Source organism: Lacerta agilis, chromosome 6 (genome assembly GCF_009819535.1).
Source record: "Lacerta agilis isolate rLacAgi1 chromosome 6, rLacAgi1.pri, whole genome shotgun sequence".
Lineage (NCBI taxonomy): Eukaryota > Metazoa > Chordata > Lepidosauria > Squamata > Lacertidae > Lacerta > Lacerta agilis.
Genome location: NC_046317.1, coordinates 85,725,443 through 85,750,760, shown reverse-complemented (window position 1 = coordinate 85,750,760; position 25,318 = coordinate 85,725,443). Strand labels below are relative to the sequence as shown.

General features: G+C 46.5%; 1 protein-coding gene across 1 annotated transcript in view; it reads left to right on the top strand.

The window, feature by feature from the left end:
- RBBP8NL (RBBP8 N-terminal like) overlaps positions 1 to 25,318 on the top strand; it is a 38,956-nt gene that overhangs the window by 7,130 nt on the left and 6,508 nt on the right. The window contains 13 exon segments of the mRNA XM_033153694.1: positions 8,161 to 8,324; positions 10,835 to 10,877; positions 11,865 to 11,960; positions 12,883 to 12,995; positions 13,244 to 13,316; positions 15,665 to 15,813; positions 17,551 to 17,633; positions 18,071 to 18,237; positions 19,778 to 20,531; positions 21,025 to 21,034; positions 21,118 to 21,153; positions 22,325 to 22,420; positions 24,070 to 24,131. Coding sequence (XP_033009585.1) covers positions 8,258 to 8,324; positions 10,835 to 10,877; positions 11,865 to 11,960; positions 12,883 to 12,995; positions 13,244 to 13,316; positions 15,665 to 15,813; positions 17,551 to 17,633; positions 18,071 to 18,237; positions 19,778 to 20,531; positions 21,025 to 21,034; positions 21,118 to 21,153; positions 22,325 to 22,420; positions 24,070 to 24,131 — 1,749 coding nt within the window. The 5' untranslated portion in view covers positions 8,161 to 8,257.

The window sequence follows — 25,318 nt, the reverse complement described above, 5'->3', positions numbered from 1 at the left end:
TGGAAAATCAGGACACTTGGAAGGTCTGGCACTGTGGACCACACAGCATTAGGGGCGATTTCAGAGGTAGAGCAGAGATTTGCCCACCTTAAAACCAGACTGCGCCAGCTGTCCCCATAAAGCAGCATGATTTGCCAATGTGTGCAGCGGCAAAAGTTTGTCTCCATGGAGTGAGGAGAGATTCTTTCACCTGCACAGAAAGTTTCAGATAAAAGCAAAAGAACTAGCTGGGCTGGTATTTTGGTTCCGGGTTTTTTTCTTTCTTTCTGGTCAGTTGGCAAGCCTAAGGAGCTTCTAAATAAAAAAAAATGCACCCTTTATCCGTCCAGGGCAGCGAAAGGATCGTGTGTCAAAACTGGAACTCGCAGTTCTGTGTTCATTTGATTAAGCCACACCTCGGCCGCCTCTCCCCTCCAGGCAACCTGCAGTAGGGCATGGATGGTGGCATAGCCAGGAATCATTTCTTCCTGAACTGTCACTGCATGCAAGACACGCTACAATGCATGCGCACACATTTTGATACAGCTCACTTGGTGCACAGAGACTTGCACTGCCGTTCTGAGGCACGGAGGACTTAATCCAAGCCAGAGCTCGTGGTTAAGGGCTTAGGGACCCATTTTGCATGCTGAGACTCAGCCCTAGGCCAGCTGGATTTTGCCAATGAGTGCCCAGGGCCGTGGGTGCCATGCAGCGTGCATTGCCCCGGCACTGAAATTTGTGAGTGCCCGGCCCCTTCATGGGGAATTTTGTGGGTGCTTGGGCACCCAGGGCCCCTGGGAGTTGGCACCTATGGCCCTGGGGAAAACGTTCGGGAAGACTAAAGGAGAGAGAGCTTTCCTGCCACTTTGTAAATAGAGCAAATGATAATTTAGATCAGGGGTCCCCAAACTAAGGCCCGCGGGCCAAATAAGGCCCGAGGGACTTGTTTATCTGGCCCATGGTGACCCCCACCGCCCGCTGCCGCCACCCACTCTTACCGGCACTGCGCTGCACGGCTGCCCACTTCCGGGTCAGAGGAGCACCGGAAATAGCTTGTGCACATGCGCAAGCGTTATTTCTGGTGCACATCTGGGTCAGGGGAGGCCCGTGCACATGCGCAAAAGCTATTTCCGGTGCTCCTCCAACCCGGAAGTGAGCTGGAAATAGTGTGTGTGCACGCGTATGGGCGCACGCTCCCCCGCCCTCTGGCCCACCGCGTGATCGGCACTGGAGACACCAGCCCGATGCGCGGTAAGTTTGCTGACCCCTGATTTAGATGGTGCTGGACCGTCTCTGTTCTAAGAATGTACGGTACTCATATCCTCCTAGTGTCCAGATTTTCCAAGGGGCAGTCCTGGAATTACCAACACCACCCCAGCTTCTGATCTGATCCTAGAATATCCCTATTTCACCTGCTGGTGCTGCCAGGGTCAGTGAGGAAGATGAGCTGGCGCTTGTCTTGAGCTATGGCAGGGGCAATGGCTGCTGCGAGATAGCACCCCGTTGCCTCTCCATGGCCGCCACTGCCAGCCTCCTCCCTTGGGCAGCTCGTAGCAGCTGCTGGAGAGGATGTCGCCACTGAGGCTCAGCCGCAGATGACGCACCGGCTCTGAGGGGCAGGCAGAGGGCTGGGCTTGCCCTTTGTGGAAAGAAAGGGGGAGCGGAGCAAAGTGCAAGGAGTCTTGATTTTTTCTTCTTAAAAATGTTTTATGTTTTAAAATTTATTTATTGGTGTGCGTTTTTCCTTTTTGTAAATCTACCGGAGAATAAAATAAAATCGAGAAGAAGGGGTTTTCTCAGGACGGTGGAGGAGGTTTGAGCTGTGTCACGTTGGTGTAGTAGTGGGGGCACGTGCCCTTCTTTGGATAGGAAGTACTCTGCATAGGGGTGGGGGGAATGGGGAGTCAAGGAGGGTGTCAGGCTTTGGGGAATCAGCTTCTTCCCCCATGGCAGTAAATAAGAAGATCAAATGAAAGTACCGTCTTACCAATTAGATTCTTCAATAATCATAGCGAGAGAGAGAACACGTCTCCCTAGAAATGGTGGTGTTCCCCATTAAGGCTCAGTCCCCCCCTTCTGTCCCTATCAATCTATGTCACTCCTACATCTTGTCATCTGAGCTTGTACCCTCTGCGCATTCTGCTCTATTACTTTCTGAACTCTCCGTGTCTTTGGTGAAGGGGGTGAATGCTTTCCAGAGACTGTGCATCTGTTAACTCTCTCTCTCTCTTCCAGTGTTTCTTCTCCTAGCTGTTCCCCACCCAGTATTTCCCAGCTACTGCCTTCTGAACTGTGCCCCTCTGCAAACCACTGTTCCAAATCTATACTGTCCTCCTGCTCCTGGGAAGATTCAGGAGCAGGGGGAGGGGGAGGCTCCCACCATTCCTCCTCACTGCAGCCCTCCTCCTCAGCATGGTCCCTGACAGTCAGTTGGGGGGTGGCAGCGGTGTAGCGTTGGTTGCTGCTGGAGTGACCCCACCCACACCAGAGCAAAGTGGAGCTGCGCTGAGCCCCCTACCCACCTGAGCAGAGCCGGGGCACCTGCATGGGGGGCACCTGGTTCGCGCTCCGTCAAAAATTGACTCACACACACACACACACACAATGCTCCAGAGAGTTAGGGAACTCCCAGAACAGTATTTTGGGTGCAAGCAGAGCAAGTGGAATTCATTGAACAGACGAGACAACTTCATTGGATGTGACGCTAGGCTCTGGCTTCGATCGATAGAGAAAACAGCTACAACTTCCATTATGCATTGTTTTCTGCAAGCATTGGCGTTGGCACAGAACGAGTTTTAGAAAAACTTTTCATTTTTGCATTCTCCATTAAGAAAGGCCCATTTGGGCTTAGATGGTCAGCAAGACAAAACATTCTGGCTTGCCCCCCCCACACACACACACCCCAGAAGTAACTTATCAGACACCACTCTTATAAATTATGCTTAAGACAAAGGGCAACTCAATTAAGAACCTCTTTATTTGCATGATCATTATATAAAATGGGGGGGCACTGACCCGTCATCACTCAGGAGTGGTTGCAAATTTATGAGGATATCATGCAATTCATTTCCAGGGATAATTTGTTTCCTTGCCATTGATTATACAATCCTGTTATCTGGATCCTGGACTATGCATCAGGCAAAACAGAGCAAGTGGGGTGGTGCTTTGCAATTTCTAAGGGAGACACTTCTCAATTTGCTGATACATTCCAGAATGGAAATCTATACCCTTCCTTTAGCAGATATTTGTCCTCATTTGCACCACAGAATCTAACTATGCACTGCCTTAAGGTGTCTTGGTAGAGGTTTAACTACCCTCCCCTTGTCTCTTTTTGCCCTCACATTCCAACATGACCTTTGCTCATGACCTTTGCTCCTACCAATCCGGAATGTCTCCTGTTTCCTTAAACTACTAGCTTTGTTGTTGTTGTTGTTCAGTCGTTCAGTCGTGTCCGACTCTTCGTGACCCCATGGACCAGAGCACGCCAGGCACGCCTATCCTTCACTAAGTGATGGCTAATGGGCAGCACAGTTTCAGCCAGAGGTCTTTCCCATCTCCTGCTAGCTAGTCCTTTCAGCAAGCAAACAGAAGAACGTACGTCCACACCATACATTGAAAGCACATTGAAAGCACATGACTTCCCCTAAAGGATCCTGAGAACTAGAGTCGACTCCTTGCAGAACTACAGTTCCTGGCACCCTTAAACTACACTTCCCATGATTTGGGAGGGGAGGGAGCTGTGTGCTTTGAATGCATTGTATGGAGGTCAGTTTAGCCTAACTGCCAAGCAGGAAGGGTGAATTTTCAGGCGGGTGGGAACTGGAAGAAGGGAAAGATTAACCCTCTCCTCTCCACATACTGATCCCCACCACACCCAAGTGCATGTGCAGATTAAATGAATGAAGCTCTTTTCTTTTCTTTTCTTTTCTTTTCTTTTCCATTGCAAGAGCACCACTTGACTGATGAGAGTCACCCTTCCTGTTTAGCAACCAGCTATCAAATGACTTCTCTGTGTAACACAACACACCGCAACTACATTTGGAAGCCAGGAAACTTCTCCGCTACAGCAAGATTAGGAAAGACCTGGTGGAAATGCCACAAAAGGCAGAGCTAAGGCAATCCCTGGAGAATGATTAACGGGCCTCTGAGTTGTCTGAGTGGTGTTGTTTGTGTGTGCATGTAGAAAACTTCAAGATCCTTTTCTAAAAGAAAAAGAAACAGTCCTTGTTTTCAACTTACTGAACCTACAGATGCACATGCTACCTTTAGAGTGCCCTGGGTGCCAGGAGGGTGGAGCTCCAAGCGCAGGTATTAATGCAATTTGAGCTTCCTGGAAAGATTTTCCTTCATGAAAGCCTTTCCCATCAGAGCCTGCCAATGGTCCTGAATGGGAACTGGCAAAGCCTCTGAAACTAATGACACCTTTGGGAAATAAAACACCACTTAAGGGTAATGATTAAGGCAGATGTCCAAAGGACATCAGTGCAAAAGCGATACTTGCCTGTGAGAAGCGGGTAGTTTAGAATGTAATCCCACTTCTATAATAATAATAACAATAATAATTTATTATTTGTACCCCACCCATCTGGGTGAGTTTCCCCAGCCACTCTGGGCGGCTCCCAAACGAATGTTAAAACAATACAGTATTAAATATTAAAAACTTCCCTAAACAGGGCTGCCTTCAGATGTCTGTTAAAAATAGGATAGCTGCTTATTTCCTTGACATCTGATAGAAGGGTGTTCCACAGGGTGGGAGCCACTACCGAGAAGGCCCTCTGTCTGGTTCCCTGTAACCTCACTTCTCGCAATGAGGGAACCACCAGAAGGCCCTCGGCGCTGGATCTCAGTGTCCGGGCCGAACGATGGGGGTGGAGACACTCCTTCAGGTATACAGGACCAAGGCCGTTTAGGGCTTTAAAGGTCAGCACCAACACTTTGAATTGTGCTCGGAAACGTACTGGAAGCCAATGTAGATCTCTCAGGACCGGTGTTATGTGGTCCCAGCAGCCGCTCCCAGTCACCAGTCTAGCTGCCGCATTCTGGATTAATTGCAGTTTCCAGGTCACCTTCAAAGGTAGCCCCATGTAGAGCGCATTGTAGTAGTCCAAGTGGGAGATAACCAGAGCATGCACCACTCTGGCGAGAAAGTCTGCGGGCAGGTAGGGTCTCAGCCTGCGTACCAGATGCAGCTGGTAGACAGTCACCCTGGACACAGAATTAACCTGCGTCTCCATTGACAGCTGTGAGTCCAAATAACTCCCAGGCTGCGCACCAGGTCCTTCAGGGGCACAGTTACCCCATTTAGGACTAGGGAGTCCCCCACACCTGCCCGCCCCATCCCCCCAAAACAGTACTTCTGTCTTGTCAGGATTCAATCTCAATCTGTCAGCCGCCATCCATCCTCCAACCGCCTCCAGACACTCACACAGGACCTTCACCGCCTTCACTGGTTCTGATTTAAACGAGAGGTAGAGCTGGGTATCATCTGCATACTGATGAACACCCAGCCCAAACCCCCTGATGACCTCTCCCAGCGGCTTCATATGGATATTAAAAAGCATGGGGGAGAGGACGGAACCCTGAGGCACCCCACAAGTGAGAGCCCAGGGGTCTGAACACTCTTCCCCCACCACCACTTTCTGAACACGGTCCAGGAGGAAGGAGCAGAACCACTGTATAACAGTGCCCCCAGCTCCCAACCCCTCTAGACGGTCCAGAAGGATGTTATGGTCAATAGTGTCAAAAGCTGCTGAGAGATCCAGCAGAACTAGGAAACAGCTCTCACCTTTGTCCCTAGCCACACAAAGTTTATTTCGGGCTTCAGAGCCATTTTCCTGTTCACCTATGGCGAGCAAAAATCTTTCTCTAGGGGACTAGGTAATGATGCAGTTTTTAAAATAGATTTTCATACAATCAGGACACTGATGAGTTGCTTGCTTTTGTTTTTAAAATACTGCAAATGTGCTGCACCGGACGGAAATAGGTATAGATAAGCAGCTGGGCCAGTAAACTTTGAAAGGGGGGGAGATGGTGGTTAGGAGCTGTTGTACACTTATTTACAAGACTGGCTGTGCCACAACTTGCAGCTGCCATTCAGGGGCGCAGCAAGGGGGGGTGTAGGGGGCGGTCCGCCCCATCTTCCATAATGGAGGGGGTGACAAATTATCAATGAACAATTACTGCCCTACTAGGGCGGTTCATAAAAAATCTTTTTTAAAAAAATGCCTGCTCCAAATTTCTTATCTTACTATACTAGGGATTATATAGCTATATATGAAATTTCATGCATATCGGTTAATATCTTGACCCTCCTCCACCAAAATAGCTGTTTGCTTGGCTGTTTTCCCATGTCGTGAAGGCTGAAATTTCAGTTCGGTGGAGCACTTACTGTTCCCAACCTTAACCCTGTGGAAAGCCATCTAATTAGACTTTAATTTGATTTTGAGATGTTTTTAGGAGGTAATTTAATTATTGTTTCATTTTATACCAATGTTATGTATCTGATGCTAGCCACCCTGAGCCCGACTTCGGCCGGGGAGGGCGGGATATAAATAAAAGTTTATTATTATTATTACTTGTTATTATTCCTTTGTAAGAAAATATGAAATAACGTAAAACCATTTTTGTCGGGGGGGGGGATCAATGGGGGGGTTGACAATAAATTTTCCGCACCGGGTACCACCTGACCTTCCTACGCCTCTGCTGTCATTTTGTGACATGCCTTGCCGCTAGAGTAGCCATTTCGTGCCTGATGCTCCTGGCATTCCCTCAAAATTCCAAATATGCTCATGGGCCCAGAAAGGTTGTTGAAACATTCGCCTCCTGGTTTTCCTAAGGCTCTACCTCCTAGCTCCATTCATATACCAGCTGGCAACTGTATATGCTGTTACCGAAGAAAGCTTAATGTGATAAGTCTAGGTCAGGGGTCAGCAACCTTTTTCAGCCGTGGGCCGGTCCACCGTCCCTCAGAGCATGTGGGGGGCCGGACTATATTTTTTTTTGGGGGGGATGAACAAATTCCTATGCCCCATAAATAACTCAGAGATGCATTTTAAATGAAAGCACACATTCTACTCATGTAAAAACACCCGGCAGGCCCTACAAATAATGTGGAGATGCATTTTAAATAAAAGGACACATTCTATTTTACTTAGTACATGTGGGGTTTGAATCATAGAATCATAGAATCATAGAGTTGGAAGAGACCACAAGGGCCATCCAGTCCAACCCCCTGCCAAGCAGGAAACACCATCAAAGCATTCCTGACAGGTGGCTGTCAAGCCTCTGCTTAAAGACCTCCAAAGAAGGAGACTCCACCACACTCCGAACAGCTCTCACTGTCAGGAAGTGAGAGTTTGGTGTCAGCGTTGTTTGTGCAGGGTTTTTGTTGTTGTTCGCTTGTACTCCTTTGGTGGTGAGAGAAGTCGGGGTTGGCGTAGGGTGCGGTTGTTCATTTGTGGTTGGCTGTGGTGGTCTTTGGTTTCCTGCGTGAGTGGGGTGGGTGGGTGTTTTTGATCAGGTTAGCCATATTGATCTGTACGCTGTCGGTAGATTTTTGTCGTTGTCTTGTTGTGCTGTCTTCCCATCCCGCCCACCTCTTTCCCCCTTTTCTTCCTAACGTCTCAACAAATGAAACTGATTTGTAAAAATGTTACATGGAAAAAATACGAGAGAGACATTACACATACCTTTGTAAATCAAGAAAATCTTTAATAATGTTTTTTTTAAAGGACACATTCTACTCATGTAAAACCACGCTGATTCCCAGACCATCCATGGGCCAGATTGAAAAGGTGATTGGGCCGCATCCAGCCCACAGGCCTTAGGCTGCCTACCTGTGGTCTAGGAGGTCGTTTCTAAGTTAGAAACCCATAAGAAGCCTTATTTGTGAACAAAATGTTTGTACATTATTTTTTAGCACAGAAAGAAGGGCCGTGCACATGTTTATTGGGGGGTTAGGCTTAATAAACTCTGGCGCAATGAATTAGCCAGAAGTTTGATGGTTTGAGCCCACCCAGGGACAGCTGTGGACAGGATTTCTGTATTGCAGGGGGTTGGACTAGATGACCCTTGGGTATCCCTTCCAACTCTACAATTCAATGCAGTCGGAGCTACATTATTAAAAACACAATTTGACCCGTTTGATATTATTCATCACGTTTATTCATTCTTTGATTATAGACTAAAAACTGGATGGTAGAGAAAAACTGAACAGGAAGCACCTGGTTTCATTTCTGCCCCGCCAAGTTGGGCACACCCCCGTGACCACACGGAGATCATGGCCGCAGAAAACTTTGCTGAATTCTTGAACAAGCTGAAGGAATTGCATGAGAAAGAAGTCCAAGGTAAGAGAGGCGTTTTAAAAGAAGTTGTTTTTTTTAAAAAGGTCAGTGCTTAATTCATGAAGAGAAACATGGTCAGTAGAACTCAACTCAACTCATTTAATTTCTGCTTTAAGCCCATATACATAACAACCAGAAACAGAAACAGAACAGCACAGTCTGGTTTACAGTTACTAACAATAAAATAGATTTTAAAAAAATACTCAGCTGAATAGAATATAATAAAAGTTAAATTAAAATTTCAAACTGTATATAATAATCCATTGCGTTTCTTAAGTGTCAGGACCGAGGTCAGAAATTTTGCCATATGTAGGGTTACAATCGGGTCTGTATTTTGCAAGGTCAGTAGAACTTGTGGTTAGATAAATACTGTACAGCAAGGGTGGGGAACTTCAGGTGCAGGGGCCAAATTTAGCCCTTCATGCCTGTTACAAATGTTATACCTGAATGTATCCTTTCGACTTGACAGCTCAGGGAAGATACCTAGCTTTTAAAATTATATAAAATCAACTGCTTTGCCAGTTTCCTCCATTCCAGCGCTATTTTGGCTTTGGGAAAAGGATTCTTTCCTCTGCCACCTCCCCAAGCCTGGAGATACGTATACACACCTCTTACCCCAGGAAATGCCCAGAGGTGACAATTGCTGGGCTCATTGTTAGCCAAGGGAAGCCAAATCTCATCACCGGACTTGCCTCAGGCTCCAGACATGCAAAGGAAGTTCTATGGTACTTTTGGGTGGTGGGTACTTGAGACATGTTTGCCTGTGCTTATCTTATACTTGGGCTACAGGTAGGTAGCCGTGTTGGTCTGCCATAGTCAAAACAAAATAAAAAAATAAAAATTAAAATTCCTTCCATTTAGCACCTGTTATAAAAATTAGGTTCAACCCCAGAAGGGAGTCCACAAACCCGGGGGAGAGCCTTAGTAGGGCTCCCCTCCTCTCAGGAGCACTTATGAATAAATAGAGACAATACAAAATCTCCCAAAGCAAGGCGGTAACCCTTTATTAGAACTGCTGCAGCAGGGTGTCTTGCAAGCAAAAAACCCCGAACAAAGGCGCGCAAGCTCCTATATAGACTTTTGAAATTGCCCCCCTCCAGCTCAAGACCACCCCTCCATACATTAGAATTACATCACAAATTGGGATGGTCTGGTAGCAATGATCTGAGCATCTTGGACCCTGCCCCATGTCTTCTCTTGCCCTCCACCAAAAACCCATCAAGTGAAACAAAATATATTTACATTTCCCTATATCCCAGCCAAGTTAATCACACCTTTTTGTCTGACACTCAGATATCAGGATGCCAGAGATTATCACTCAGGCAGAGGGCTGCTGAGTAGCTGGAGGGGCAACCCCGCCCTTTGTTCCTGAGACAAAGAAATACTTGGTCAGTTGGGAGTCAAAATGGAGTGAGGCCTGTCTGTGCTGTTTTTCAGACATGTGGCCTTATTTGTTTTGGTACATTAATAACATTAATGTACCAAAACAAATATGTGCATTATTATATATAAAAATAAAATACCTTAAAATTCTTACAACACACCTTAGAGACCAACTAAGTTTGTTCTTGGTATGGGCTTTCATGTGCATGCACACTTCTTCAGATACACTGAAGCAGAAGTCACCAGACCCTTATATATAATGAGATGGTGGGGAGGGGTATTACTCAGAAGGGTGGTGGGAATGGGTGATTGGCTGTTAGGTGTGGAAAACCTGTTGACGACTGTTAACGACTGCAATTGGTCTTGCAGGAAAAGGCAAGGGGTGAGATGGCTAAAGATAGCTTTGTCATGTGTAATGAGATAAGAATCCAATGTCTCTGTTCAGACCAGGTCTCTCCATGGTTTTAAGTTTGGTGATTAGTTGCAATTCAGCAACTTCTCTTGGGTGTTTAAGTATAAGCAATTTATACTTGGGTGTTGCCCTGACATATCTGTGGATGCTAATCTTGTGTAACCCTCCCCTTTCTGACGTTTTAGTGACGTAGCAATGATGTATCGATGATGCTGTGCGAACTGTATTCTGGGATATGGTGGGAAAGTTTTAAAAGTGAATGTCGCCCCATGCTCAGGGTTCTTACTGCTGTTTGAACCCGTTGAGCAACAATAAAGGATCTAAGTCTACTGACTGCTGTTTTGCTCTAAATTACTTGGCTGAAATTTGCTTCTTTTACTGACCACATGGACCCGCGGGGGACTTTTACCCCGACGAGCTGGGCTGTTGAGTAGTCTCTCAGCCCAGAATTTTCTTTAACAGACACCTCTCCCCAAGACGCACCCCTTACTGCCTCTGCTTCACCGCCACTGCCATAAACAAGTGGTGTAGGGTGGTGGGCTGAGGGGGCATTTTTTTGAGAGGGCAATGGAGCACCCTCCACTGGTGCCAGCTACCCAGTCTGAATGAAAGCCCCTTAACCAACATGCCTTCGGCTTATAATGTGACATTCACAGTGTCATGTGACGTGCAGTGAGGATCCAGGGTCTCATGCGGACGTTCTTTTAACTCTTTTCAGGCCTGCAAACAAAACTGAACGAGCTCACCAATGAGAGATGTCGGTGAGTGGAGCACATATTATGCTCTTTTTTCGGTGGTGACTGGGGCTAAAATGGACTTGAGGCCATTTCAGAAAATCTGGGGCCAGTTCACGCAATATGTCCCCCCCCCCCAAGACGACTGCCATGGGAACACATTCACAGCTGTGGCAGGGTTCATACAAAATGGCGGGGAGAACATGGCTGCCACAGGTGCTTTGACAGCAGTTTTTCAGGGCCTGTTCCTTATGCGCTTTCCTCAGCATGGATTTTGCTATAAACTTTCATCGGTCTATTTTTCCACACAACAAGCATTTGGGGGGGGGGGGGTGTCAGGATGGCCAAACGGTCTAGGGTGTTGCGTTCAGGTCCCTTTCGTCCTCAGAGGTGTGGGTTTGAATCCCAATGCTGACAACAATTTGTTTGGGGTTGTAGCTCAGTGGCAGATGGTCCCAAATTTAACCCCACATTTAAACACCGCCTGTCAGTGTAAACCAGATGTGGGGAACATTTGACCCTCCAGATGTTGCTGAACTTCCACCAGCCACAACAAGCATGGTGAATGGCCAAGGCTCTTGGGAATTGTAGTTCAGCAACAGCTAGAGGGTCAAAAGTTCCCCGCACCTGGTATGAACAGTACCGAGCAAGCTGAATCAATGATGCGACTCTGTCTGTAGTAGCTTACTATGCTGTTTAAGGGTGTGCGAATCTACCGACCTCCTCATTTTGCTCCTTGTGCTCTCCCAGTGTGGTATAGTGGTTAAGAGTGGTAGACTCGTAATCTGGTGAATCGGATTCGCGTCTCCGCTCCTCCACATGCAGCTGCTGGGTGACCTTGGGCTAGTCACACTTCTTTGAAGTCTCTCAGCCCCACTCACCTCACAGAGTGTTTGTTGTGGGGGAGGAAGGGAAAGGAGAATGTTAGCCGCTTTGAGACTCCTTCGGGTAGTGAAAAGCGGGATATCAAATCCAAACTCTTCTTCTTCTTCTTCTTCTTCTTCCCTGAATTAGAGACACCCAGAGAATCGAAGAGCTGTTTGCCAAAAACCACCAGCTACGAGAGCAACAGAAAGTCCTAAAAGAAAACGTGAAAGTGTTGGAAAACAGGTACAACAGATTCATGCGCTAGCTATGCCCACCCAGCCTATTATTATTATTATTATTATTATTATTATTATTATTATTATTATTATGAGCCCGGGACCCTTAAGCTACTATTATTCAGGGACCTTAGGGAATAGAAGGAATGACTAAGTGTGAAGGGGGTGAGTGTCTCTTTCGGGCCATCCTTCCAGGACAGCCTCTCTGCTCTAAAGATGTGACTTTCTTGTACCTTTTATCATATGTGGTGGACGTGTAAGGCAAAAAATGCATTTTGGGAAATGATATATAACAAACTGAAAAAGATGTTTAAATTTTTTTGTAAAAAAAAAACTAGAAGCTTTTCTATTAGGAATTCTAGGTAGGCTACCGATATAACAAAGGAATACGAAAGACTTTTTACGTATGTGACAGCAGGTGCACAGATGCTATTAGCTCACAGATGGAAAGAAGATGAAGTCCCTAGCGGAGAGGAATGGCAAATCAAGCTGTTGGACTATGCTGAAATGGCAACACTGGCTGGAAGAACCAACTCAGGAACCAAGAAGACCTAAACTTCAATACAGAATGGGGGCGGGGATTTATAATTTATCTAGGAGATCGCTGTAAACAGATGAAGACACTAGCAGGATTTTAATAACACTTGTAATGTAACAAACATTGTGGCTAAGATGGAAAGATACAAAACATGGATTGTGGAATAATATGCAGTTGAGAGTGTGTACAGTAGGACCCATGGAGGGGAAGGGGGGAAGTCCAGAGATTTGGAGAAATCTCTAAATATGGATATGTAATTTGGATTGTTGTTGTTTAGTCGTTTAGTCGTGTCCGACTCTTCGTGACCCCATGGACCAGAGCGCACCATATTACAAAAAAAAAATATTTAAAAGATGTGACATTCTCCTTGTCTCTGAATTACTTTTTAAAGGTTGCGAGCTGGTCTCTGCGACAGATGCCAAGTGACCCAGGAGCTTGCGAAGAAGAAGCAACGCGAGTTTGGGAAGGCCCATTTCCAGAGCCTTCAACACATCTTCATCCTCAGTAAGCGTGGAGGAAATCTGGTGTCTCCGCACAGTCAGAGAGAGCGATGCATGGGAGTCAGGTCCCTCTCTCTTTATTTAGTAAAGAATGGGTGGTACGACATTGTCCTTGAAGCTCGGGTGGAGGGATGCAACATCGGGAGATGGTTGCAAAATGCCACCTGTGTATGCCCATTTCCGAGAGTTAGAAATTAGAGAATGCATCCGGCTTCACCTAATACAGAAACCTCTTCCTCCCCTCCGTTACAGGTAATGAAATGAACAAGGTGAGAGAGGAAAACAAGAGCCTGAGAGAAGAAATGAAGAGGCTCTGCAGCACAGAGTAAGTTCTTCACAACAAATAATAATAATAATAATAATAATAATAATAATAATAATAATAATATCAATACATTACAAAAACTATACACACTTGACATTACATTACATACAAAACAAAGACACCGACATACTGTGGTTATTGACTTCCAACCAGTCTCATTATGTAATTTTGTCAATCTTTAATCTATGCGCATTTCATATTGGTTATTATGTTTATCCTTTATGATAATTACTTCCTTTCTCTCGTCTAACTTTTTCTCTTCCTCTCTTTCTCTCGTCTAACTTCTCTATTTATTACATTTCTTTATACTTCTGTCAGAAGATTTGTGTTTTCTATATAGCTTTTGAGACAATCATTAAATAATGGACCAATCCTTGTTAATCTCTTTGTGTGGTGTTTCCTCTTAATCTCCCAGATAATTTTGCGAGCGTTGCGCATTCAATCATTTTTTCTAACCAGTCCGTTTTCGTTACTTTTCCGATTTTTGGCTATTAGCATCCTTGCTATGGTGGTTGCATACATAAATATAGGTCGGGCAGTTTTTGTAATTTCTCGTGACGTATTACCAAGTAAAAAAAGCATCAGGTTTTTTGTTGAATGAAAATTTAAACATTTTTAAAATTTCATTATAAATAACCTCCCAGAATTCTCTTATTTTCTTGCACTCCTACCACATGTGGATAAACGTGCCTATTCCTTCTTTACACCTCCAACAAGTATTCGTGTTCTTTTTATATATCTTTGCCAATTTGACCGGGGTTAAATACCACCTTTATTGCATTTTCAGTACGTTTTAAATTATAACATAGAGTGAATCATCTTCACAACACATTTAAAGCAGTACAGTGGTACCTCTAGATGCGAACGGGATCCGTTCTGGAGCCCCGTTCGCATCCTGAGCAGTCCACATCCCGAGTGCCGTGTCTGCGCATGTACGTGATGAGATTCGGCGCTTCTGCGCATGTGCGTGACATCATTTGACGCGTCTGCGCATGCGCAAACCGCCGAACCCGGAAGTAACCCGTTCCAGTACTTCCAGGATCAGCGCATTCATAAGCCGCCCTGTTCGCATTCCGCAGCGAACGCAACATGAGGTACGACTGTATCATATCACTTTGAAACAGTTGTGGCTTCCCCCCAAGAAGCCCAGGCGCAGCTCCCTCCTTGCAACATTAAATAAATAAAACAATAGCTCATGCCTCTGCACCATGAACCTATCACCAGGCCATGACTACAGAAGATTTCACCCGAAGTCCGTTAGTATTAGCTGAACAGCATTATAGAGCACTGAAGTGCATTTTTATTTTTATTTTTTTGCGGAGAACCTCTGCTATTGAAGGTAACCATAGCTGCCAGCTTACCAAGGTTCATGACAAACCTAGACAGCATCTTAAAAAGCAAAGACATCACTTGCCGACAAAGGTCCGTATAGTTAAAGCTATGGTTTTCCCAGTAGTAATGTACGGAAGTGAGAGCTGGACCATCAAGAAGACTGATCGCTGAAGAATTGATGCTTTTGAATTATGGTGCTGGAGGAGACTCTTGAGAGTCCCACGGACTGCAAGAAGATCAAACCTATCCATTCTCAAGGAAATCGGCTCTGAGTGCTCACTAGAAGGACAGATCCTGAAGTTGAGGCTCCAGTACTTTGGCCACCTCATGAGAAGAGAAGACTCCCTGGAAAAGACCTTGATGTTGGGAAAGATGGAGGGCACAAGGAGAAGGGGACGACAGAGGATGAGATGGTTGGACAGTGTTCTCGAAGCAACTGGCATGAGTTTGGCCAAACCACGGGAGGCAGTGGAGGATAGGGGTGCCTGGCGTGCTCTGGTCCATGGGGTCACGAAGAGTCGGACACGACTGAACGACTGAACAACAACAACAACATAGCTGCCAGCAGGTGGAGCTATTGCATTACTTACATCTAGACTAAGGAATTCCTCGGAGCTGCAGTGATGGGATTGAGGAGAGAAGTTTGGCTAGATGCCATTTCCATTGTGTCTCTGTTTTTTCTTGCAACTGATAATTTTGAACAATTATCGTAAACTGCCTTGTCGAGAAGAGATGATAACTGCTGAAAAGTGGGCTATAAATGTTATAGGTAAAGATTAAGACAGGCACCCTCAAACTCGGCCCTCCAGATGTTTTGGGACTACAACTCCCATCATCCCTGACCACTGGTCCTGTTAGCTAGGGATTATGGGAGTTGTAGTCCCAAAACATCTGGAGGGCCAGGTTTGGGGGTGCCTGGATTAAAAGGATTCTAGCATTCACTCCTCAGGCAAATGGTGCAATTCAGCCAGGTGCTGTGGTTTCTTTTGTCATTCTTTTCCTTTGTGTTTCCACAGGGACAGACAGAAGCCTCTGAGAGGGCCGTCGAGAGAAGGGAGCTCCAACCCCAACTCCCCGCTGCCCTTGATCTCCACACAGAGCAGGAAATCCAGCGCTGAGAAATCCACAAGCCGAGAAGCGGAAGACGAGTATGACGAACCGTTCGGCAATCCGCTGGCAGGAGGCATGTTCTCCTCGGGCTGGCCCCAGTTTGCTCCGTGGCAGAGCTAGGGAATCCTTTTAGCCCCGGGGCACAATTGCCCTCATAGGCAATCTCCTGAGGTGCTTGGCAATGGGAGCTGGCACCCATTGGATCTGGTAGAGCATAAGGCAGAGAGGTCAACCGTAAGTGGAGTCAAAGCAATGACAGACGGTATTATTTATACCCCACCCATCTGGCTGGGTTTCCCTAGCCACTCTGGGCGGCTCCCAACAGAATATTAGGAATAGGAATAGGAATAGGAATAATTTATTATTGGCCAAGTACATTTTCCAACATACTTGGAATTTGTTTCGGCTACATTGCAATGTAAACATACAGACACTGTTCCTCTCACAATACAAAGAAGCAAAGAAACCCCACCCATATTTTACCTCCCCTTCAGCTATACAACTACGAATTTAACAATTTAATGGCACAAGGGAAAAAACTATTCTTGTGCCTGGCCGATTTTGTATATGAAGTCCTGTAGCGACGTCCAGATGGAAGCATCATCAAGCAGATGATGACCGGGATGTAAAGGATCTGCTACAATTCTTTTTGCTCTCTTCCTAACTCGGGTAGCATAAATTGTCTCTACTGAAGGCAAGCTAACACCAATTACCCTTTCTGCAATTCTTACAGCTCGTTGGAGCCTTTTCTTGTCTCTCTTGGAGGCTGTACCGTTATTTATTAAAATTTATTAAAAACACGATAAAACATCAAATGTTAAAAACTTTCCTAAACAGGGTTGCCTTCAGGTGTCTTCTAAAAGTCAGGTAGTTATTTATTTTCTGGACGTCTGATGGGAGGGCGTTCCACAGGGTGGGCGCCACTACCGAGAAGGCCCTCTACCTGCTTCCCTGTAGCTTCACTTCTCGTAGCGAGGCAACCGCCAGAAGGCCCTGGGAGCTGGACCTCAGTGTCCGGGCAGAACGATGGGGATGGAGATGCTCCTTCAGGTATACTGAGCAGACTCATTCTCGTTTTGTCTCCATCCTCTTCCCTGCTGAGGTCTTTAAGGGCAACACTGAGGCTGAGGGAGAAGAAGTTGGCAGCCACTGGTGGCCCCTAGACTGCATGTCAGTAAGAAGGCAGGCAGGCAGACAGGGGCTGGTTGAGGTTGGTGGGGCAATGTGCCATTTGCCCTAATGCACCAGCCTCCACTGAGCACTGCTCAGGTCCTGCTTGTAGACGTCCTGTGGGCATCTTGTTGGCCACCATGAAAACAGATTGCTGGACTAGATGGACCTTTGGACTTAGGTTCTTAAGGAGTCAGTGTGGTGTAGTGGTTAAGAGCGGTAGACTTGTAATCTGGGGAACCGGGTTCGTGTCTCCACTCCTCCACATGCAGCTGCTGGGTGACCTTGGGCTAGTCACACTTCTCTGAAGTCTCTCAGCCCCACTCACCTCACAGAGTGTTTGTTGTGGGGGAGGAAGGGAAAGGAGAATGTTAGCCGCTTTGAGACTCCTTCGGGTAGTGAAAAGTGGGATATCAAATCCAAACTTTTCTGCTTCTTCTTCTTCTTCTTCTGAGGGCGGCAGACCAGAGTTGGATGGGTCTTCTGCGTTCAAACATACGGCCCACGTTGGGCAAAGGTTTCCAGCATTGCAGGGGGCTGAACTAGACGACCCTCGTGGTCGCTTCCAACTCACGATCCTATGCTTCTTTGAAACATCCAATCCTCTCTTTCCTTCTTCCAGATCAGTCTCCGGGACAGAGAAGCTCCCCGAGTAGCAGGGTCTCTCCGAACATCCTTCTCCAGGGAGAACATGCTCTTGAGATGGTAAGCTTGCCCCTAGCTAATTTCTCCTTCTCTATCTTTCCAAAACCAGAAGAAAGAGGAAGGCACTGAGATGCAGCAGGATGCAGAGGGCAGGCAATCTGTCCGATGGGACCCTTTTGAATGGCATGTACCTGTTCCCAGCTCCGGAGGCCCTGACAGCTTCACACTACCATGTGAGGCTGGGATGTGGGATCGGACTCACAAAGTAGTGCGGGGCTGGCAGGGGCAGCATGAGGAGAAGAATGCACCCTTTTTTTAAAAAATGCACCGAGGGCCATGGCCCCCCTCGCCCCACCCATGCCACGCCTCTGGCCCTGCCTCTTGAAAATGTTAAACGGGACTTGGCCACTTCCTTCGGCCTCCTCATTTGGCCTCCTCCTCCCAGACGATGCAGGGACGAAGCCTTTCTCCTCTTCCTGTCTCCCCTCTGTTATTAGCATTCTTCTCAGAGGATAGCCAACCAGTTGCACGGAACAATTGCGTTACTGAGGCCCGGCTCGAGATCCTGCTCCCAGGAAAGAGATTGTCCAGGAAGTGCCACCCCGCCCCCTGCAAGTGGAACGCCCCCACCCCCAGCTTCTGATCGAATCCCCAGCTTTGAAGCGTAAGTAAGAGCTCAGGAGCAGCCTAGGGTGCGTGAGCTACAGTACAAGGGTCTGCCTGGTCTCTTCAAGAATATCCCAGGCCCCTCCCTTGCATTTTCAGCTTTCATCTGAAGGGGTGCGAAACCAAGCTTCTAGAGCCAGTGTGGTGCAGTGGTTAAGAGCGGTAGACTCGTAATCTGGGGAACCGGGTTCGCGTCTCCGCTCCTCCACATGCAGCTGCTGGGTGACCTTGGGCTAGTCACACTTCTTTGAAGTCTCTCAGCCCCACTCACCTCACAGAGTGTTTGTTGTGGGGGAGGAAGGGAAAGGAGAATGTTAGCCGCTTTGAGACTCCTTCGGGTAGTGATAAAGCGGGATATCAAATCCAAACTCTTCTTCTTATGGTGGCATACAGAAAAAGTGATCACCAGGGTAAAGAGGGAAACATCTTTGCCTCTGGCTTGCACAGGGAGAAAAGGAGGACAAATCACCATGTGAAACAGCTTTTAGATCTAGATTCCAGTATCGTGCTACAGCCCACACATCTTATTGAAGTGCTTGCAATGGGATGTGTGCTGTGTGTTGAAACTTGACCAGTGAATTCAGGTCCCACACAGGTGTTGGTAATGTAACTGGTTTATTATCAGGGGTTATATACAGATTTCTGGCATGGCTTCTATTACAGGCCTGCAGCAGGATTTCTCCCAGGACAAAACAAAGGTGAGAGAGGAGTCAGGAGACTAGATGTTGTTAAAGAAACAATGCGCTGTAAATTCGCTACATCTGAATGTAGCATGGCGTGGTGAATCAGGAGCACTTAGATGATGGCATCGCCACCTTGACCATCTGTCCAGGTTGACCAAAACAAAGTTACTCACTATGGAGTCTAGAGTCATAGAATTGGAAAGGACCCAAAGCGTCATCTAGTCCAATCCCCAGCAGTGCAGGATGATAATAAATGGAAAGGAAGCACCCGGCTGGAATGCAGCCTGAGCCATTTGAAATTACGGTTCCCAGTATAGCACTAAAACTCTCATTCTGTCAGTGCAAGGGTCGCTGATTGTGCAATGGAACGTTCTCCCCCATGCATCCCCTAAAGCTGTTTAGGGGTTCTCCCAACTGTCTGCAGCAGATTTGGGAAGCATGTGGGGGTACACGTGGGGAAAGGAGAACAGGGGAAGTCTCATTGCATAACCAGAAGTCATTCCACTAATGGGACATGTTAGGGCTGGCTCTATGATGAGACAGAGGGAAGCAGCTGCCTCAGACAGCAGGTGCTATGGGGCAGAGATCAGGGAGAGCTGTGGGTACCATGCTTTGTACCCCCTGCACTACCTGGTTGCCCTCAAGCACGGTGGAAGATACTTTCCTTTCACCAGTACTGAGGTAAGATTCAGCTGCCAATCCAATTGGTTTCTGTATGTGCCTTGGGGAAGGGCACCATCTTGTCTTTTGCCTCAGGCAGCAAAATGTCTTGATCCGGCACTGACAGTAGTTGAATACTACCCTGTGACTCTTGGCAGATTTTTGAGTAGCATTGACAGTCATGCTTGGTTTCAGTTATTTAAGAGCCAGCAAATCGGACTGCCGGGAACTTGCTTCATCTTACAAGGCTCTGAAGTTTGCCGCCAGAAAGGAGCAATCCTGCCTCCCCAGCCAACACTTCGCCTTGCACCATCTTGGGCTCCAGAGTAACTCCAGCAGCAGGGAAAGTGGTTTCCCTCACCGCTTACTAATGGCCAGAGAGGCAGAAGGCAGAATGAAGTCACAAGACGACTGGGAAGATCAAGCTGCCATCTTGGATCTCCCCGGCGCTATGGTGTACATGAAGGACCGCCATTTGGAGAACAGACTCCAGTTTCTTAATCATCAAGAGAAGCTCCGTTATTTATTGATGCAGCAGCAGGAATGCAATGCCAAGATGGAAGATGGCTTAGATCGTGCCGATCGCCGATCGCCTTCCCCACTGCTGAGGGCAGGCAAGGAGTGCAAAAAGGAAAGGTCCAGTTCGGGAGACTCTAGTGAGGGAACGCTCGGGCGATTTCTTTTGATCGACAGGGAAGAACTGGAGCAAGCAGAGAAGGCAGAAGTCATGAGGGAGTATCTCACAGAAGTACCCCTGGACCTATCAGATTATGGAAGAGGAAGGGAGAAATTGAAGGCAGCCAACCGGCAACCGTCCTCAGGGGAAGAGGAGCCTGGAAGTCCGATTAAAAGGTCAGCTGAAGACCCCATTCTTCATAAAAGCGATTTGTCCACCTGGCTCCACACAGCTGAACGTCTCCACAAGGGCAAAGAGTCAGAGCAGCTCAGCGTGGGAGCCAAGGAGACATCTTTGGTAAGAGAAACTGCTCCAAGAGTTCTTGGAGTTCTTGGCTGTTCTGAACAGTCACTTCTCTTTGTAAACAAAACCGCTTCCCATTTACGTTTTTTTATGCCACTTTTATCCTTTGCAATATTTTTGCCTTCCTACCAGTATTTTGCTACCAGCAGCAAATCACCTTGTTCACCATTGAGGATTGATTGATGGATGGATGGATTGATTGATTGATATGTCGCCTAATGCCAAAACAGGCTTCTAAGTGTTTAGAAGTATAGAAATCAATTACACAAGCATGAAAACATACACATCCATAAATAAAATGCAACTATCAAATAGCACAATAAAATACTTGCCAGCCCATCCTACTCCTGTGTTTTACATATGTTTGAATACACTTGTACATGCATGGGCCCCACCTGACCTTGAAACAAGCGGGTATACATGCGGTGGAGTGTCAGCTGCCTCAAGGCCTTCTTGCCCCCAGTCCTCCACACGTTTTACCCATTTAGTATACCTGCAAAGGGCTAGGACGAATGTGGCATGCAGATGTTTTTCACTTTGTGTGTTTAAAGTGTAGACGACATAGTCACATCTTTAAATACTCACATGAACAGTCAGATCCGATCAGAGTCCGACGATATGTGTGCAAAGGTTTTTAAAGATGCGGCTACATACATCATCCACACTTAATGGGTCCTCTTCAGGAAACACCTGTCTGCTGCATCAGTCATGTCACCTTTGATCGAACATGAGCATCATTCAGTTCATATGCGCTCATGGGAGTTGTATCCAATGTTAAAAGCAGACCTATTGAGATTAATGGGTGTGGCTAACTAAGGTCCATGAATTTCAATGGGTCTTGTCTGCGCTGGACACGACTTATGGTTCACATTCTGTGAATCAGATATGATTCTCTCTTACAGCGATGCTTGTGCTTAGCAGGACTTGAACACAGGTCTCATGAACATACGAAGCTACCTTACACTGCTGGCATATATAGCCAAGTAGTGTATATTCTGATTTGCTGCAGATCTCCAACACTTAAGAGAGGGGTCACTCCAGCCCCACCGAGGTGCCTTTTGGTGGAAATGAACCCCAAACCTGCTACATGCAAAATAAAAAATAAAAAATTCCTTCCAGTAGCACCTTAGAGACCAACTAAGTTTGTTCTTGCTTTGAGCTACATGCAAGAATTGTGTTCTACTACTCAATTTACATCCCTTCCCCATCTCACCAAGAAGGAAGGCTAGACATGTGTGATGTTCCATGGAGGTTGTCGTGGTCCATGGAGATACTCACCACCAAGCATACGTGATCATCCAAGAAGGGCTGGGGGTGGATAAGCAGGGGAAGGTAAGATCAGCACCTTGGAGAGGGTTTCAGGGCAACAGTTCCTGTAGCTGAGGCAGGACATACATGTGGACTCAGCAGTGTGCTGGAGCAACTAACAGATCTGGATAGGCTGGGCTAGCTATTCATTGACTAGAGACTCCTCAGAGCTCTCCGGATCCTCCTAGGAGTTGGTAGACCAAATTATCAGAGTCTGGTAGCAGATATCCCTTCCTGTGTGCTACAGCTCCACACAGGGCAGTCCATGAAATACACCTGTCTCCTTACAGCTGCAGATGTTGGAGGAATCTGCCTTTGAGGATTCCTGGTCTGTGGCCATGATGGAGGCTAGGTGTTATTGGTGTGTGTGTGTGTGTGTGTGTGTGTGTGTTGAACTGCTATATTTCTGGTCACAAAAATCAGTCTGTGACTTCTGCAGATCTCTTCAGTACAAGAACGTCCCACGTACAAGCCAGTGTCTTGCGACGCCACAGCCGATTCAGAGACAAAGGTGCCTTTTGAAGCGCAGAAGCAAAAAGTGGAGCAGCCAGGTAACCTGCACTTTCAGAGAGACAGTGATAGGGAACAAGATTTCTCTTGTTAGGTTGTAGGGTTTTTCTAAGTTAGCAGTCCCCAGGTGCATTAAACACACCGTTATCTTTTCAGACAGACAGATGCCACCAACAGCAACATCATCACCATGATTTGCTCGCAGGGAGATTAGATGCTGTTAATTTAATTTCAACTTGCTTATGAGGACACTGGATGACGTTGCATCAAAGCAAGTGTTACCCTACACTTTGCCATGCATTTCCCCGACACTTTCCTTATCGCCAAAAGTCTTATCTTTTTGAGGAAGTGGGTTTATTGCGCAAGACCTCCAAATCAACTAACTGCCCAACCTGAATTTGCCTGTATGTGACTGAATCCCACCCAAAAATAGAGACAAACCGGAAGCGCCATTAGCCTTTAAGTTGCCAGAAGACTCTATTTCTGTGGCTGCTGTAACAGACTGGCACAGCTACCATTTCTTTGAGCAAGAAATGTAGACATCCCTTGTTGACCGAACCACTCTTACATCAAACTGCACCCCAAAACTTGAAAAACACTTCCCCTAATGGTTCTAATTAATCCTCTCAGTATCAACATCTAAGTTCTGTGGCTTCCGAAGAAACGTCTATTGCTCAACCGGTAGTTTCACTCCTTATATCCAGGACGACTGCATTGTTTGAACACACTGTGCCTCCAATTTAAGTAAACTTCGATTATAACAGGTCTTTGTGCTCAACCGAAACCTCCAGCACCCTGAAAGGTTTTTCAGACAGCAAGACCAGAAACTTCTCACTTTAGCCTGTGGCCATATCAACCCAAGTGAGCCCCACCTGCTCAGATTATTTGCTCACCTAGATCAGTATTGTCTACTGTGACTGGCAGCAGCTTTCCAGAGTCTCAGGCATTTGCCTCCTGGTCCTTTTACCTGGAGATTTCAGATATTTAACCAGCGACTTCCTGCACGCAGACCATGTAATTAACCACTGAGATATGGACACACGATAGGAAGTTGCAAAGGGAATGATCCCTGATTCAAGACAATGAGGAAATCACAAGCTTTTCCTATTTATAGCCCCCACAGGAAAATCCACATTTTTTAAAATTTTCTCTACATCTGTGAGGATTAGAAACTTGACCCTTCCGCACTCCTTCTCGGTGCCACAGTGAAATGGTTGGTTGGCCCTCCTATTGTATGGGGGGGAGCACTATTCCTATATTATTATTATTATTATTATTATTTAAAAAGGTCACATCCCTAATATCAACTTTACTGGCTGAGCTGGAAAGTAGAGTTGGCCTGTATGGCTTGATTTTGGGAAGCTCTAGCCCAGACCAGAGAATCAGGATTTTTGTTCTAGTGGGAAAGTTGTTGTTTTGTTTTTTAAAGGCAGCTGTGTACTGATTTGTATATAAGGAGATCTAATCACGGGAGAAGGATCTCTCAACTGATTGACATCTGGGTGTGTGTGAGGAACACACACACACAGAGAGAGAGGTTTTGTTTGCTTGTCATTTGAATTTTGGCACAAAGCACAGAGAGCAGCCTCCTTCTTCCTTAAGGCGCTTTCTGACTTCAGTGTTGCTCCTCGTCTGGAAACTGCAGGTCCTCTGACACAGCTGATCTTTCACCTGCCATTGTTTCCTTTAGGTAGTGGAGATTCTGAGTCGGTCAATGAAGAATCTGACGAGCCCAAAACATCCGATAGCGAGGTTTGTTCCCTTTTGTGTATTTGTTCATCATCCCACAAATGCACCTGCCGCCCCCTGCCCCCCCCCCACAAACAGAGTCTACCTTCTAGCTAGGCACAAGCCATTCTCAGTGTGGGACTTATTTAGGAGTCAACTGGGCAACACTGGGTTTACTTGGCCGAATATGCCTGTCATTCAGCTGATGTCACGATGACCATTTTTTGCTTGCACAGTTTGAAATCAAACCGTGCAGGCGGTGTAATGCAAAAACCCAGGGAATCAGCTGTTGTTGGTGCTTGCAAAGTAATGTACTTTTCCGTGTATAAGACTAAGGTTTTTGTTTTGTTTTTTACTAAAAAATAATGTTTAAAGGGGGGTAGTCTTATAAACGGGGGCAATCTCCCCCCCCCCATTTTCTTAATTTTGAGTCCCCAAAAATAGGGGGTGTCTTATACACGGTGGCATGTTATACAAGGAAAAATACGCTACATAGAAGCAGCTAGACTGGTGACTGGGAGCGGCCGCCGAGACCATATAACACCGGTCCTGAAAGACCTTCATTGGCTCCCAGTATGTTTCCAAGCACAATTCAATGTGTTGGTGCTGACCTTTAAAGCCCTAAACAGCTTCGGCCCAGTATACCTGAAGGGGTGTCTCCCCCCCCCCATTGTTCAGTCCAGACACTGAGGTCCATCTCCGAGGGCCTTCTGGCAGTTCTCTCACTGTGAGAAATGAGGCTACCGGGAACCAGGCAGAGGGCCTTTTCGGTAGTGGCGCCCACCCTGTGGAATGGCCTCCCACCAGATGTTAAGGAAATAAACAACTATCTGACTTTTAGAAGACATCTGAATGCAGCCCTGTATAGGGAAGTTTTTAATGTTTGATGTTTTATCTTGTTTTTAATATTTTGTTGGGAGCCGCCCAGAGTGGCTGGGGAAACCCAGCCAGATGGGCGGGGTATAAAATATTATTATTATTATTATTATTATTATTATTATTATTATTATTATTAGCACCACTGATCTGCAAACCCCTTTTAATCCAGCCATGCCTTTACCCAGCCTGGTGTCATATATGACGTTAGGTTGAAGGCAGGCAGGTGTGTCTTAGCCAAAACTGCCCCGTGGGTTAAATAGGGAGGACTGGTGGGTCTGATTAAGCCCACAAACAAGAGATTCCCCACTTATGAGAAACTTTGGCAATGCTAA